Source organism: Pavona decussata, unplaced genomic scaffold, assembly GCF_977016875.1.
Source record: "Pavona decussata unplaced genomic scaffold, jaPavDecu1.1 SCAFFOLD_602, whole genome shotgun sequence".
Taxonomy (NCBI): Eukaryota; Metazoa; Cnidaria; class Anthozoa; order Scleractinia; family Agariciidae; genus Pavona; species Pavona decussata.
The window spans coordinates 4,713,988-4,731,184 of NW_028145860.1; the positions used below are offsets into that span (position 1 = coordinate 4,713,988).

The 17,197-nt window shown below is 38.1% G+C and overlaps 2 protein-coding genes across 4 annotated transcripts; one reads left to right on the forward strand and one right to left on the reverse strand.

The window, feature by feature from the left end:
* Positions 1-923: 923 nt before the first annotated feature.
* Positions 924-10,752, forward strand: LOC146449551 (arylacetamide deacetylase-like). 2 transcript variants are annotated; one of them, XR_014860606.1, is made up of 6 exons: positions 924-1,114; positions 5,462-5,720; positions 6,418-6,481; positions 7,071-7,287; positions 8,320-9,038; positions 9,661-10,752. XR_014860606.1 is itself a non-coding variant. In XM_085101391.1 (5 exons), exons 1-5 carry the CDS (start codon positions 947-949, stop codon positions 8,869-8,871), a joined length of 1,260 nt encoding a protein of 419 aa, XP_084957517.1. In that variant the 5' UTR covers positions 924-946; the 3' UTR covers positions 8,872-10,752. The 2 variants fall into 2 exon arrangements, 1 of the variants encoding a protein (XP_084957517.1); XM_085101391.1 differs by having other exon boundaries at positions 8,320-10,752.
* LOC146449552 (arylacetamide deacetylase-like) lies at positions 10,466-17,193 on the reverse strand. Of its 2 annotated transcripts, none has more exons than XM_085101392.1 (5): positions 16,961-17,193; positions 15,025-15,271; positions 13,442-13,505; positions 12,535-12,733; positions 10,466-11,943 (listed from the first exon to the last, which is right to left on the reverse strand). In XM_085101392.1, exons 1-5 carry the CDS (start codon positions 17,117-17,119, stop codon positions 11,407-11,409), a joined length of 1,206 nt encoding a protein of 401 aa, XP_084957518.1. In that variant the 5' UTR covers positions 17,120-17,193; the 3' UTR covers positions 10,466-11,406. The 2 variants fall into 2 exon arrangements, with proteins under 2 accessions (XP_084957518.1, XP_084957519.1); XM_085101393.1 differs by lacking the exon at positions 16,961-17,193 and adding an exon at positions 16,289-16,395 and having other exon boundaries at positions 15,025-16,247.
* Between the last annotated feature and the right edge of the window lie 4 nt (positions 17,194-17,197).

A 17,197-nucleotide genomic window follows, 5' to 3' on the forward strand; every position in this document is an offset into this window, starting at 1 on the left:
CAGCTGGGTAGAAGCAGGGTAAAAGATAGCCGGATTCTCAGACGGTCCAGGTAGCGACCTGGACCATCTAAGAATCAGGCTAGGTAGAAGACTACCTCTAACCCAGCTTCTCTCTGTTCTGGCACCCTTCCTAACTTACAGTAAATATGGATCTGCCACAGCGGTAGTTCGTACAACTTTTACCTTTCTGAGAATATCCAGGGTCTCGTCCAGGTAATGAGTACCTAGTATATTACATATAAGTTCATTCATTCATTTATTTTGCCATTAACCAGAAATACAACAACAGTATACAGAAATACATTAAAGATAATATACAAATATATATTCCTACTAAATTATTCACAAGATCAAATGTGGTAAAGGCAAGGAAGCCTATATAGAAGCCCGGGGCTTGTAAACTATAGGCGTCCTGGAACTATAGGATAAACCATACAAGTTAAGGGTACTGAATGAAAATTCCAATTATTATTTTTTTTAAAGAAAAAAAAAATAGAAGAAGGAAAGGTGTGTTGCTCAACAAAGAGTCAATTTAACTAAGAAAGAAGGAATTTTTTTTAAGTCTTGCCAAACAAACTGATACTTTCATCGTTTTAGGACCTAGAAACCGAATTGAGAATTTTCGAAGATTAGTTCGACAATAAGGTATATAGAAAAGGCTAGAATTTCTTGTATAAGTAAAAAAAAAATTATCAGTTGCATTTTATATCATCACTCATGTCCATCCCAAGGAAACACGGAAACAACTTTTTTCCTGATGAGTGTAAATGTGACATTTGATCACAAGTGGTTCCACGTGACTGACGGGTTACACTTGGGGCTTGGGGCGGGAACTATCTGAACGAGAGGGAATGGTTAGAGCGCCTGTCGTTTTACTGCCCTTGGGGACGAATTGGGGACGCCTTAAGTTGTTTTGACTTGATGTTTGTTCGACTGTCATGCAAAAATGCGTTTTTCCATCGTGTTTCTTTGTATTTTCGTGGCACTAATGGCTATTGCTGCCGGAAAGATATACCAGAGATTGTTAAACGTGCCGGTTCCAGAAGATTTCCCGAAGAATTCAACATGGCAATATAAGATTGTTGGGTTTAGTATCGGCTTGGCGAAGGATTTGGTGAGTAAGAAATTAGTACTAGTGCTAAAATTCTGTTGACAAGAAAAAGACATTTCTAAATCGATAAAGCAGTTGAACAATAGTAACCTACTAATGAGGAGGAAGTGCTGCCTTTGTGATGACATCTGCAAATGGTTAGACTTTCTAGTCTTCTCGGATAAGGACGATAAACCGTAGGCCCTGTCTCACAACCCTATAACTCTGTGGGACGTTAAAGAATCCACTCACTGTTCACAAAGAGTAGGGAACGTAATTCCTGGTATTGTGGTCTGGTCTTTGTCATTGTTGGGTGGGTAAATGCTCGGAGATATTAGCTGCATATTAAGCTACTCTACAAAAATCCGCGGGTAGAGATGAGAGATGAGAGCGGGTAGACTTGGAGATGAGATGGGGCAAAAACGTTATAATTAAAACGTAGTTTGTGTTCTTGTCAGGGAAAAAAAAACAGAACATCCTTTTGACAATTTTTGCTGAAACTTATTTTTCAGTTGAAAGGTGTTGGGCGTTACTTTTTATGTTGTTGTTTATTGTGCTGGATAATAGGGTTATAACTTTTAAGTCTGTGCATAAAACCTTGAAATGTGACCATTAGCGTTGCATATAAAGGAGGCTCTCAAGGGTTGCAGTGTTTGTGAAATGATGAAAGGTTACAAATAATAATTATTGTTATATACCTAGACTTTCACTCAATAAAATGAGCACTGTGATTGGTTGATTCTTGGTCATGTGCCCCCGATCAAATACAAATGTATCCCAACCGGGATACAATTCCGCAGTTGTTTCCCTCTCAGTTGTTTGTTTGTGTTGCTGTGATTGTTGAAGGGAAAGTCTAAATATATAACAAAGCAATTAATATAATTATGGTCCCTCGGGAAACTAGTTAGTTTTGTTTTCCCTCTCTCAGGGAAAACAAAACTAACTGTTTCCGTCGGGATATTGTTATGGGAGGAGTATGGATATTTTCCGGAACAGCACAATGAAAATATTCGAAGAGTTTACATTTTTGAAGTATGATGTGGACAGAAAACAGAGAAAAGTTTTGGTTTTAGTCTTGTCTGACAAAGATGCATTGTGTGGTTCCAGAAAATATCCATACCCCCACCACGGAGGGAATTGGAAATTCCAGAGGGGTGGGGGGGTCAATGGCCCAGGAAATTCCAGAGGGGAGGAGGGGTGAATGGTTGGATAAGTTTCCAGAGGATCAACTTCACGTTCATGTCAGACATAGTTGTTCAAAATTGTAACTTACCAACTTCGCAACTTCGTAGATCTTTCTTGAAGACGTAACTTTGTTTAACTGTTTTAAAGAAACCCTTGTTACATTAAAAACATGTTTCCCTTCTCCGGAAAGCCGTTGTAAGCGAAATACTCCAACTGACACGAGAAATCTATGTCTGCGTTGCGTGACTCAGTTATTATAAAACTGTTGTTTGTGAAACTTTCTCGCGTAGAAAAATATTGTTCACTGGCAACAATTGAATTTGTATCAATGTATAAAGGGAACATTTTGTATGGCTATAAAGTAAAAGCCCCAATTTTACATAAAACATTGAAATATTTGTTTGTTATTTTTGTATGCTGTGTAGAGTTACGGGCAAAGGTCAATTCCCGTGGTCTATTATAACTGGTTTCTCAAAACTGACCCGTGTTCTGCGTGGTAAAACTTATTTTGTCCAAAGTATTTCAACTCAAAGTCCAAAACTATTAACTTAATTTCTATGCCAAAATTCAACAAAATACAGCCAATTTGACATTCTTTTAATGCGTTATTGATCTCATACAAAATTTGCATAAGAACGTGAACATGCTAATTTCGTTTTGCGGCTCCATTTCGTCTGCGGTTTCAAGTTACGATCTGAGCATGCTAAAAGGTCAATTTGTCTCCCTGCCCTGTCAATGCTTATGTTGTCCAAGCTATTCCGATTCAATAGGAAAACTATTGACTAAAATAACTAGACTGAATGATTACCATGAGAAAAATCGATTGAGTAGAACTAAAGCGATAATCTTTTTGATCTCCTACAAATTTGCATAGGAACGTAAACATGACGTATGCAAATTAAATGAAAACACATTTTTGCATTGCCGGACTTATTCCAACAATTTAGATTTAAAATCTTCAGCGAAGCTAATAGTAAAGTTTGATGTCAATGACCACAGGTAAATATAAAACACAACAATTATTTTAGTATCAAGAGCTTTTTGGCAAACTCTACCGGTGAAATTGAACGGCGCGCGCGCTCTTCGATAACGCATATTTTCTCCTCGTGTAGGCAGTTCTTGATATTTCTGAAATGTTCACATCAAACTGATTTTTGAGGCGTTCTTTTGAAATAAAACTTTTCCAGAGGGGGGTGGGGGTGTGTTCTGTATTTGAGGAATTTCCAAAGGGGTGGGGGGGGGGGTTAAAAAAATACCTCGAAAATGGAAAATCCTGGGGGGTGGGGGGATCCTATGTGAAATTCCCTCCGTGGTGGGGGTATGGATATTTTCTGGAACCACACATTGTGTGGTTCCAGAAAATATCCATACCCCCCCCCCCCCCCCCACGGAGGATCACAGAAATTCCGAGGGGGAGGGGGGTCTGAAAGCGCTAAATTTCCGAGGGGTTAGGGGGCTACACGAACAGTTTACTTTCCAGGGGGTTCGAAATCGTTTTGAAAATGTGCAAACCGAAAAATACTTACGTGCTTATTCGATTGCCAAAACAGTTGAAACTTTGACAAGCAGAAATAATGAATGATTCGTTTTCATATTTTTCCGTTTTTGTTTCGACTTCGGATATGGAAGACAGCGCTTCTGAGCAGCATGATGCAGATATTGGTTCGATATGGATTACAAACAAACAAAATGGCCAACCACAAAGTTGTCCCCAGTCCCCTTGCATTAGATGTGAAGCGACGTAAAGTGCACTTCCGTTCACTGTTCATTCCCGCAAAATTCAATAAAAGTAATTAATATACCTTTTTCCTAGCTTTATTCAAATGATGTACCTGCAAACAGGCTCCCTAGTGAAAGTGTGTGAAAAGAAATAGAGCGACTGTTACTTGTATCAAAGCGGAAACACATGTACGTGAAGAAAAAACATGTTCTAATTCAGTAATTGGCTTATCATCAAACGTTGCATGTTTACGTGTCAAATTCCAAAGTTTGAATCAGCTTTTCACACGAACGATAGCGGAAGATTACTATTGATAAACAAAGTTTTTTATTCTGCGACAGCAAAAAGACGCGACATTTCCATATTTAGTGAGCCAAACGTGGCGCTAATTAGGGTAGCTGTCTCGGCCTTCTGTAGAAATATTTATTTCCAATAAATCATTCTGCTTAAAAAAAAATATCGCAAAACCTTTACGGGTGTACGCGTAAAAAGCCTTTTGCTCTATGAAATCTCAAAATACTTCGTGATCACTCGTGCGACACATGGTTTGAATTTGAGAGACCGCGTGAGGTGAATTAGCGCGCGGGTAGAGTAATTTGATATGTTGTGTTGACAATGCATAAATTAAAAAGTCAACCGTGTAAAACATCCGGAAATTGTTTAAACGCCTTACCTTCAGTCTTTTTTTTATTCCTGAGTGAAAGTCTCCTTTAATGATTGGATCTAATGATGAGTTTTTATGAGATACATTTTAGGTTTCGTTTGCTTGTTAATTAACACTTCAATATTAACAGGTCCTATTTGCATATTGTCTAGACTTTTCCGTGTTCATCTTAATTAGGGAAAATTCTGAAAGTTTATCACACAGCTCTGACGCCTCATAGCCCAACAAGTTTATTCTGAACCTAACAAATATGTTTTTTTCGATATATTTTCAATGCACGATAAAAATTAGTATCAAATGTGATGCGGGCAAATTGAATGTTCATATTTAGAAGTTTACCATGAGAAAATATTTATTCTGCGATAAATACGTTTTTTAAAATCTACGTGTACACTTAATGGCTGGAGATTTATAAAAGGAGCAAGGTGATAGAATAAAAAGAAATAACTTAATTTTTGCATTTATTCGTTTATGGAATTTTCCAGGGGGTATGGGGACCATGTGGCAAAATCGAGGAATTTCCGAGGGGGTGGGGGGTGTCCGGCGAGACCCTCTGGAACGGAAATTCGTGGGGGGTGGGGGGTCAAATTGAAAAAATCCTCCGTGGGGGGGGGGGGGTATGGATATTTTCTGGAACCACATATTTGTAAAAGGTTGCTCTCTAGAAAACATTTTCAATTTTTTTTTGTTTTCAAAATGTATTTGGATAGACTATGTAACATGAGACTGCAAACTTTTCAAAACATTTGTGTGAATGGCCTTATTTTTATTTAGTAGTTCTTGATCTTTTTTTTTTTTTCAGGGTTATCTCACTTCTCTTCTTGGAATAGGTGATGATTATTACTCAAATGTAGCCTCTTTGCTTTCATTTGTAAGCAGTTTATTCAAGAACAATAGCTACTCAGACAAGTTGGAAATCAATGACACAGAAATATTTGGTGTTGGTGTGAGAATTTACAAACCTGTGAACAAGACAGACCAAGGATTTGAATCTAATGAACAAGCTTTGTTACCAGGATTGATTTATTTTCATGGTGGAGGATGGACATTTGGTAGTCTAGGTAAGCCTTCTTTCTCAGCATTCACCAACCCTTGGTTGCATCTTGGTGTGAAAACATGATAATTATAGGTTTATAGTAAAGAAGTTGTGGTCAGTCACCAGGCGTCTTCACAGTGTTCATACCATTTTTCATCACAAGATTAGGAATAAAATTTGTTCAACAGGGCACCAGCTCACACATTCTTACAATCGTTGGAATGCTGGCTTCTGTTTACCTTGTTTTAATACTCATCTAGTCCATTTCCCTGGTCCAAATTAAGTCCTTGACTAACAATACCTATTGCAATGTCTCTTCAGAGGTCTTTGTGAAAAACTTGTAAAATATGTGCCCTGTGAAGTAGTTAGGATTTGTTGGCATAGAGATTGCTGTGCATATAATTATTGCTCTTACCTTAAGGGAGGTAGGTTGCATTTGGGATGAAAGTTCTGTTCCTTTCTCCTGCCACCCTCCCCCCCCCCCCCCTCCTGCCCGCCACTTAGTTTTGGCTTAGTAATTCAATACATGTATTTGCCATTAGTTACTGATAATATGTTTAATTTTGTTATTATCCCTCATTATCATTGTAATGTTGTTGTGGCAAATGCATTAAAATAAATTAAACTAAACTAAACTTTTATTTAATAACAACAGAACACAGTAGCAAGCAGTGTTCAAAAGCAATAGATTTTAAGCATAATTTGTTACAATGTACTTGCAGATGCATATGATGATTTTTGCCGCAGACTTGCAGTTTCTGCTCATGTTGTTGTTGTGAGTGCAAAGTAAGCAACTTTGTGTATCTTAATACCTTCCTTTCCTTTAGTTTTTCTATTACTCTGAAGGCTTGTTGGCAGGCTAAAGCATAAAAGTGTTCAACAGATGTATAAAACAATCATTCAAGTGCCTTTTAGTAATATATCAAACATGAGAAGGTGTGTTTCATCAGATATCCAAACACTGAGAAGTAGGTTGAAAAGACGAGGCACAGCCGAGTCTTTTTAAACGACTTCGAGGTGTTTGCATATCTGATTAAACACACTTTCGAGTGTTTGATATGGCTTCTCAAATGATCAATAATTCTTGAAGAAAATCAAGGCTAAAGTTGGCAAAATTTTATGGTAATTAGGAACACATTTTCAAACCACAGTCACAGTATTTTCTCTTGATGAACCATTAATGAGTTTGAGAAACGTAAATCTAATATTTATAACAACTACAATGGAAGTTGACTCCCTGTTCTTAAGTTTATTCTAAATTTAATTTCAACTTGAGCTTCCATTTATCAGTCTGCATCAGTGTTTACATCAACTGATGAATATTAGTATTATAATAATATTTACTAGCCTTACTGATAAAAACTATTTTCTGCAGTTACAGGCAAGCTCCTTATTACATTTATCCAACTCAGTTCAATGACTGCTACAATGTAGCTATCGGCCTCCTGAACACAGGTGCAGCATATGGTGTGGATGTTTCACGTGTTATGATCATTGGTGACAGCGCTGGTGGAAATCTAGCTGCAGCAGTTTCTCATAATCTTGCATCCGTCTCTGAAAGACATTGCAAAACACAGTATCTGAAAGCACAGGTATGCTTGCTTATTAGCTCAAAATATTTATAACATAGCTAGCAAATCCATGCAATTAAATGCAGTGCCTGCATGCATCATAATCTTGTTGAGCACACTGATGGTGGAAGCAAACTTGACCTGTTTCTTACCTTGTAGAAAAAATTTTCTTGCATATCCAGATAAGCACATCAGAAAAAGATCTTTGCCAAGAAAATGGTCAAAGAATTAAATGTTGTAAGCACAAAAATTATCATACAAAAGGAGCTAAGACCTTTTTCATTTTGTAGATAATTTTGTTGGTGCTGATGTTTTGTTTTTTCTTAACTTTTTTTAGCCTGCGAATACAGCCACCCCTCATCACTCCCAGCTCCCAAGGGGCATTCCCCTCGGGGGCCGGGAGCGATGAGAGGCGGGCGGGCTAGACTTTTTTCCCTTCTTTTGTAAAGTTGTTCATCATGTACATCTGCAGACATTTCCAAGTTACCAATGTCATAAAACAATTATATTGGTTCATGTATTTAGCTATGCTTAATATATCGAGTTATGATGCACTTGGCTAGTTTGGAGAGCACTCAAAAAGCTAGTGTTGGTCTTGATCACTCTCACACTGACTCACTTCTTCAAACATCCTGTGTGCATCACAACTTGATACACATGTATGCATGCTAAAGCATGAACCTTTTGTTTATTTAAATCAAAGGTTTTGTGGTAGTAAGCAGCAATAGTACTGTACTGCTATTGCTGTCTCAGCTGTCACTCCCTTGGGTTTCAGAGGCTCTAGTTTAAAGAAAGTTGCTGATGATAACCAACTGCGTATGGTGAAATCACTTGCTAGCAGCACATCTTGAAATTGTATCCTTTATCAGACAGTTGCAATCCCCTATCATTTTTACTTTGAATAAATTATTTATTATTTATTTATTATTATTATTACTTTCAATAAATTATTTAAATGTTAGTTACAACAGACACTATCTTGCTTACTATGACAAGCATTAACCTTTATTCTAGTACATTGTAAAACCAATTTTTTTTTTGTTTTTGTTTCAGATTCTTATCTATCCACCTCTGCAATTCTTAGACTTCAATTTGCCATCCTATGTGACGAACGCAGCCAATGACATCCTCTCCAGACAAGATCATGCTGACTTTGTTTCTCTATACCTCAATGGGACCACAGATCTAACAGAAATCCTTCTTTCTGGTAATCATTCTCGACACTTCCAAGGCACAAAGTACATGTCATACCTCAACAAGTCAAACACAGATGATTCTCAAGAGGTGCCGCAAATAGAACTGGATTCCTCTGCATTAGAGGCTTTGACACATAGCATGGGATCTCCTTTGATGGCCACGGATTTTAGGGGAATCCCACAAACATTTGTCATTACTGCTGATTACGATGTTTTAAGGGATGAAGGATTTCTCTATTCCGAGAGGTTACGCAGTGCAGGGGTGCCAGTCAAATATAAGAATTACAAGTCATTTCATGGTTTCGTAACAGTAGCAACTGAGGGAGGGTCGGCCAGAACAGATGAAGGAGATGAAGCTTTTACTGACATAGTGCATTACCTAAAAGAAAAACTGAATAATTTGGATTAGAAGGAAGAATAGCTAGTGCAAAGGAAGAAGTATATGGTATTGTGATATTACATCTCAAAGCTGTGAGTTGCTAGACAAGTTTAGAAGAAAACCAGCAAGAACAGGTGAACAGAGAACTGGCAGACAAAGGGAATGAGCCACTATAACTAGTACAGTTCATCAAAAAGGTACATATCACATTACAAAAAAGGGTTCCCTTAAGGAAATGACACTATAATGCAAAAAACATCATATTGGCTCAAAACACTCACCCTGTGAACTGAGGGAAGTCTGACCCACCAACCATAACACTGCCATTCTTCAACACCATGTAACTCAAAGGCTAGCCTGCGAATGCAGACATATATTTCCGGCTGTCACTTCTCTCTGCCAAAAAGAAGCGACAGCCGGAAATACGTCTGGGTTGGCAGGCAACCTGAAGGCAGGTTCCAAAAAAGTCAAGTGGGTTAGAAAATGTATGGTTTTGAATTAAGTACGAGCTCTTAAGGACGGTGCCTACTAATAAGGAAGTATTTTTACACAGTTTATGACTATGGGGGGAAAGCAGATCTTAGCAAGGGCTATTGGAATCCAAAAAGAAAATTGGGGGCAGCCATGTATTTTTTAGAGATAATGAAGCAACAATTATTATTCTGAAAAACAGTAAAATACAAAGCAATGTATGGCGTTTTTACCATGTCTCTGAAAAATGCATGGTAACTGCTAATTTCATTTTTGGATATCAAAAGTAGGCACTGTCCTTAAGCATAGTTTTTTTCCTGGTGATTGTTTTTTCCTTATCTTGAATAGCTGCTCCCGAATAGTTGACCTCTAAAAACAAACAACAAATAGGAAGCAAAGAAAAGACAAGCCCAAAACAACATAGCAGAAAAATCTTGTGATGACTGCACTTAAAGACATGGAGTGATACAGGATTGAGGAATGATATGTTCACCATGTAAATAGCATCTATGCCAGGGAGATAGAGAAGATGATTACTAGGTAGGTTGGTTTAGAATAGTGTTAGGTTTTTTATCAGGACATTCTTAAGTATTTAATATTATTATTAGTATCAGTGTCAGATAATTTGGTTCCCAAATGTAAAGATTGAGTGCAACCAACAGGATGGGACCAACCATCATTTCTATAATAATTATTTAACAAATCGACGGCAGTTTTCTATGGTCTATTCTCTTATAGAACATAAAATGACGTCAAAAAATGTTCAAAACTCAAGTGGAACCACTAGCCGCAGGCGAGTGGTTTCACTGCCAAGTTTTGGACATTTTATGGCGTCATGTTATGGTCTATAAGAGTATAGACCATAGAAAACTGCCATCGATTTGTTTTTTACCATAACATGGAAAAAGTACGAGCGGAATTGGCTATTTTTTTCGTTGAGAAAGCGCGCGCGTTACATCTGGCGTCATTTTTATTGTCTGTACTCTTATAGACAATAACTACGAGCCAATCAGCGCGCGGGAATTTGGACAGTTATTGTAAAATTTCAAATGTATACGTTTCCTTGGTCAGGCCTGTCAATGGATCTTCCATGGCTATGATTGGTGGTTACTTTAGTGGAAAAACAAGACATGAACACTACACTGGCCAAATATACCTGGCTACTTTTTTTTATTTTGCCCCTCTGCTTCAAAAGTTAGAGACAGGCCTGCAGTAGCTAGTGTCTTGGAACTGTCATCTTAATTTCTTGTTATATACCATATTCTCAAATGGCAAATTTTTATTTTTTTTTATTTTCCCTAAATTATATTATTTATGAAACAATATTTATTCATATTCTCACGGTAACATATTATGTGAAAGTTTTACAAGAGAGACTGTAAAATGCAGTTAATGGAGCGTAGGTGTTTGTGGTCACAACAACATGTATCTGAAACCTCATTATTTTGCATATTTTTTAACTTTTTATTATTAGTAACATGTTCTTAAGAAGGGTGGGCACTCGAGTTGTGTGCTCACCTTCTCTCCAAAACCTTGAATTTGGTCATTTCACATTGTCGTTTTGCTGATGACGGCAAAGAAATGTGCAAACCATATAACGCATATGCAAAACAATTGTTTTTGCTCATTAAACCTATTGCTTGTGATTGCTTTGTGGTATTCTCGTTGCTGTCGCCATCGCCGTCGCCGTCGTCATTGCTTAAGTTCCCTGCTATTTTCTAAAACAGAAACAGTCGATCAGCTAATTAAAACCAAGCTAGCCTTTGTAATAAGAGTTATCATTCAATGCATTTTTTCCTTCCTTTTCATTTCCCGAGAGAAAACCACATGACCTGCAAATAACTGCCTACAAATAATGGTCTGCTCATGTGCAATACTGTCCAACTGTGTTTTGCTGCAAATAATATTCTGCTCATGCATAATTGAAACCATGCTCTTGTGTGAAAATGCAGAGTGATTTGACATCTTAAATAATCATGAAAAACGAACTCAGTGATTGAATGACAAAACAATTATTGAGCTCGGTTATCACAAAATATTGTGACTTGCCAGTGTCTCACAGATCAATAATAATTATCAGTACAACTGCTATGCCTATAATTCCTTAACATAATCAACAATGTCTTGGAATGCCTGACGAAACTCTTCTGTCCTGAAGAGAGGAGGCATCTGCACTGACAAAAAAGCATGGTACGTCATGTAATTATAATGTGTCACTTCAACTCCTGCACCTTGCAAACGCGCCTTGTACAACAGACCATCATCTTTAAGAACATCATATTCACAAGTTATTAAAAGGGTTTTGGGTAACCCTTTCATGTTATCTGCCATCAAAGGTGACGCTCTGTAATCAGTCAGGCCATTTAACACAGCTTTTGGAATTTCATCCAATGGCTTCTGCTGAGTTTTGCGCTGCTCCTGGTCGTCAACTCCAATGTAGGAAGAATACTTAGTGTTGCGGAGATGCATAGAATGGCTGTTAACTAAAAATGAGGATGCCATGTCTGGAGTTCCTGTCATATAATAAGACCAATAAACCGCTAGAGAATGTCTTGTGAGAAATGTAGAACTCTGCTTTTTAATGGAGGGCAGAGAAAAGTCCATAAACTGCAATGCAGGGTATATAAGAATCTGCAACATAAAAAGAAAAAAAATAACCGAAACTTAAGCCAAACTTTAATGAAGTTTTCAAACAGTTAACCTGAACTAAAACATTACAACAATAGAGACATTTTCCTTCACCCAATTTATGTCTAGTGTTAGACCAAGTGATACATGTTGACTGTTATTGTCAAACAGTAAACAAACCACTCTCTATCAGACCAAAATTGTGACCCTACATCAAGCCAAAATGACTAAAAACCTGTACGCTGCAGATCTGCACACCTTTACAGCCTCATATAAAGGAGACCCACCCATCACTGACACACTCCAGAGCCATTTATAACCTGGAGATGAGAGCAGTGCAGATTCTTTTATTTTACAGTCTCTTTGATATCTGTCATTTTTTGTCTTGTAAGTCATTTGAATGCACACAGTCTTCAAAGGAAAAGTTTGGAAGCTTGCATGCATGCACTTGAGAATCCACACTTCCAGTGTTTTGCACCTGGCACGTTTATTCATAAATTTGAGTAATTCAGAACTTTGTGAATTTCAAGAGAAAATAACCAATTGTTCTGCAATCTAACTCTTTCAGTAATGACTGTAAGTTTTAAAACTCACCTGAGCAGCCAGACTTTTGTTTTCATCTCTTAGCTTCAGAGCAATGGCTGCGGCTAAGTTACCTCCTGCACTGTCGCCAGCAACAACAACACGTTTTTTATCAATTCCATACTTATCAGCTCTGACCAGTACAGTGTTAACAACAGCATAACAATCATTGAACTGCACAGGGAAGGTGTGTTTAGGGGCCAATCTGTAGCTGAAGATCAAAAAAAGAGACTGAATAGGCCATTTTACAGTTGTGTGTTTAGTGACCTGGCCTTGGATTGGAAGCGAGGCTGGGGGTGACCTTGTTTTGATACAAACCTCACTCAGGGCTGTCATCTCTCCCGGATAATCCGGGAGGCTCCAGATTTTGGACTGTATCTCCCGATCTCCAGATTTATTTTTTTAATTTTTTTTTTGGTCTGTAATCTCCCGATTTTCAGCCATATCTCCCAGCCTTCAGATTTATGTCTGCAATCTCCCGGACAATTGCCGAAGTTCGAAAATCCTAGAATAAAATCTGTAATGTGTAGCGTTGTTCCAGCTGAAGCTTTGATGGCATGCCCCTGTAAGGCGCTTTTTTGTTGTTGGCTCAGGGAAGTCATATTCTCCATATTTGAAGATGTAGGAGGTTGACAGCCCTGCCTGCTCACTACTTTTCATATTATGTAAATGCAAACTAGTTAGCATAAGAACAGCATGATCTGCATATGAAAAGCAGTGAGGTTTGTATCAAGACAAGGTCGCCACCAGCCTTGCTTCCAATCCAAGGCCTGGTCACTAATCACACAACTGTAAAATGGTCTATTATGAGCTGGTATTCAGAACATTTCAGGTGCGTGGTTACTGCAGTAATAAATTGTTTGAGAACCTCGTTTCAAACTTGTGACTATATGTTTTGGTTGTTTGGTTGCTTACTTACTTAACAGATACCAACACAACATTGGCCTCTTTAGCCAACTTATAAGTCAGTGGATGATACTGATCTGAAAAACAAAAATGATAAAGCATTCAGAAATACTGTTTAACCTTTTCTTAACACCACCATGTAAGGACAGCATTGTGACATTTCCATTTAACAACCACATGAGTTTATGCTCTGAACAATCCTCATGTGAAAAGGTCATGCCTGACTGGTCAGTTGTACATGAGCAGTACATAAATATAATTATTAAAAACTGAATCATTGTATAATGCAATTCGAGGGATTTGATCGGATTAGCGGCCATGGTATATGAGCCATTTTACCATGGTCGAGAAATGGCGACCATTAAATTGTCTGCTGGTTATTCTTGCACAGCGAAATCAGTAAGATCTAACAATATTTCTTGATTGTTTCTAATAAAACGCGCTTGTTGGATATGAGATGATTATAGCCAACTCGGCGCTACGCACCTCGTTGGCTATCATCTCATATCCAACGCGCGCTCGTGGAATAATTGTTAAATAAACGGGAATGTCAGTGGCTTCCACACAGTGGCTCTTTCATCCACTGTTTGCAGGTCAAATTGGAATTTGGGAATGTTGGTTTTTGTGGAGAGAGGAAAACCAGAGTACGTGAAGAGAAACCCTCGGAGCAGGGACAAGAACCAACAACAAACTCAACCAACATCTGTCATCAACACCGGGAATCAAACCTCAGGGCCTCACTGGTGGGAGGTGAGTGCTTTCACCACTGTGCCATCCCTGCTCCCCTTACAGTAGATGTAAGAACTTAATCTCATCTTCAGCTTTGGACTTACACTCATGCGGTTGCTTCTATTTTCCTAATAAGATTAGGTTCTTATTAGGGGAGCAGGGATGGTGCAGTGGTGGAAGCACTCGCCTTTCTCCAATTCCTGCACTTGGCGTCATATGTGGGTTGAGTTTGTGGTTGATTCTCGTCCTTGCTCCAATAGGGTTTCCTCCAAATTTCTCCATTTTCCACTCTCCAAAAAAAAAAACATTTCCAAATTCCAATTCGATCTGGAAAGTGTCTCCAATTAGTGCTCTTTGCTAAATACATTAATTAGCGATTTATTTATTTATTTATTTACTGCTCATATGTGACCGATGTACATACTACTAATCATGCACACCCTTTTAAATGTGCAATGACAGCTTACACTGTAAATTATGGGGATTCACAGTATGAGTTTAATCCAAACCATATAATCAATGACTTGTTTGATATAAAATATTTAATGGTCCTGTTTTGACTGGCACACTAGTTGTCATATAATGAAAATTAGTCTACCACATCTAATTACTAAAGCCTCAAATAATCAAGTGAATGTCTGTTTTTTGTTTAAAAGGAAACAACAAGAGATTTGCCTTTCCTTTTAATAGTTATGACAACAACAACAACAACAAAAAACCAGTATAATGTGTTTATTGTAGTGCTTTTACGTGTGATTTTTTAAGTGTTTGAAACATTCATGGATATAATATTGTACATTTTTTTAAAAAAATTGTTAGATGGTATTTTCTTTAGTACCTAGCAGTAAAGGCTGCTCAAGAACTTACAAACACTTCCTCTTATCCATCCTCCACCATGCAAAAAAACAACAGTTGATTTCTTGCCAGTATCACTGAAAAATTTTTTTGGTGTGTAAATGCGAACAGGGACATTGGCGATCTTCACATTCTGGATTTCCATAAAGCCCTGTCCTGTTTCATCATCCTTTATCCGAGTCTGTACTACCCAATCTAGGATACTGTTGAGATTTTCAATAGGTGAATCACCAATGCCAAATGTGGAAGCTATGGTGGCCTTGGAAGTATAAAAAAGATTAATCAGCATAATTATGAAATACTGCAATAATTGGAAAATTAAGGCAGGGGACAGGATTCTAATAAATTGCCTTATCCTACTTCAGTGTTCCCTGTTTAACCCTAGCCTTCGTTGGTGGCAAAAAGAAAATATCTGGGTTCTAGATAATTCTTCTGGTATTTCCTGCAACTGTACAATTATTTTTTCAGACCTATTTAAAATATTGATCCCGCTGCCCTACTCCCTAGCCCCAACATATCAAGGTGAGAAAACATTTTATAAGGAAATACATGATTATATACCCGCCAACTTTTTCTGAGTCAATCGCGTGAGACCTTTGCCTCGTCATGAGCGGAATTTCCGAAAACGTCTGAGCCACTTCCGAAGATTACCCATGATTTTCCGAAGACTTCCAAACGTTGCTGAGAATGTCCAAAGATATTTCGACGACCTTTGAACACTTACGATTTGAAAGCTTTTGCGATTGTTATAAAGAACAAAGAAATAATAAGTAACAAATCTGAAATGAAGTGAAGTTTTTTTAGAACAGCTCGTCAAAAATTGTGAGTCAGGCATGAGAAATTGACCTTGAAGCGTGAGATCGCTGTCCTTAGTCCGCAGGCGTGAGACTCATGCATAATGCGTGAGAGTTGGCAGGTATATGATTACTAAATTGGATGATATGCTAAACCAGAACACTATGGTAAACTTGCTGCATGTGCTTCCCTCTTAACTTTTTATATGCCACTGATAATCTGTGACACCCCAGTATGCAGACATTCAGTGATGACATTAGCCCCCTGGGGTGCACCATGAATGAGTTTTGGCAAGGCATTAGCAGATAATTTTCAGTCTGTCACTAAAGAAATTAATCCAAAAAGAACATACAATGTAAATGTGTTGGCTGACAGAAAGGCTCTTTCTCTTGGGGAAAGTATGTTTTCCCTATTACTTGCCAGTGCCAGCACCCAGCCACCTCCGCCCCACCCCTACATCCCCCCCCCCCCCCCCCCGCACCCATGGAAAGATTTCCACACAGCCCTATACGTTAATTATACATGCATAAATGTCATACTAATCTCAGGGTTCGTGCTACTCCTTGAAGTCCTTGAAAAGCTCTGGAACTTAATTTTAGATTTCAAGGGCACTTGAAAAGCCCTTGAAAAGAAGAATTTTCGCTGAAAGTGCTTGAGAATAATGAAAACTCCTTGAATTTTTGTTCGGATGGAAAATAATGTAGGATTGTATCAAAGCGGAGATTTCAAAATCAGAGACAGGATATATCCGGGGAAGCTTTTTTAAAGTTGATACTCATGACCAATAAACATTTTGAAACAGTGCAAGACAAAGTAAACTTGCTTTGAGTACTCCTTGAAAACTCAGTTTTTAGTGCTTAAATACTCCTTGAACTTTATGTCCAAACACCAGCACGGACTATGTAATCCTCTTACACAAAAAGCGAACATGAATAGATTTGAGTCGCAAGATGTATACATTATTATTAAATGTATGGGGCTGTGCGGAAATCTTGCGCGTCCTGTGCTTGCAATGAACGATCTACATTTCAATCAGAAATCAAATAAATGAACATTTCACAGTGTAACATTGTAACACAGTGTTTCACAGTCTAATAAGAAGGCAATCTTTCGTGGCACGATCGAGGCCGGTACAATAATTAATCAGAATTACCAGGGAACTGAGAATTTGCTTCCCCGTCCCACACATTCGTGCACTCCATAGTTGATCGTCTGGCAGTCCTTCAGGCACAAGTTGATTGTAATACAACCCTAAGAAAATAGCAGCCAAAGAAACCACAATTGCACTTAAAATAACGCAGCAATTTGCCATGTTTGTTTGGTTTCCATGAAAAGCTGTTTCTATTTTGCAGACATCTGTCTGTTCGTCTGCATATCAAGTACCTACCGT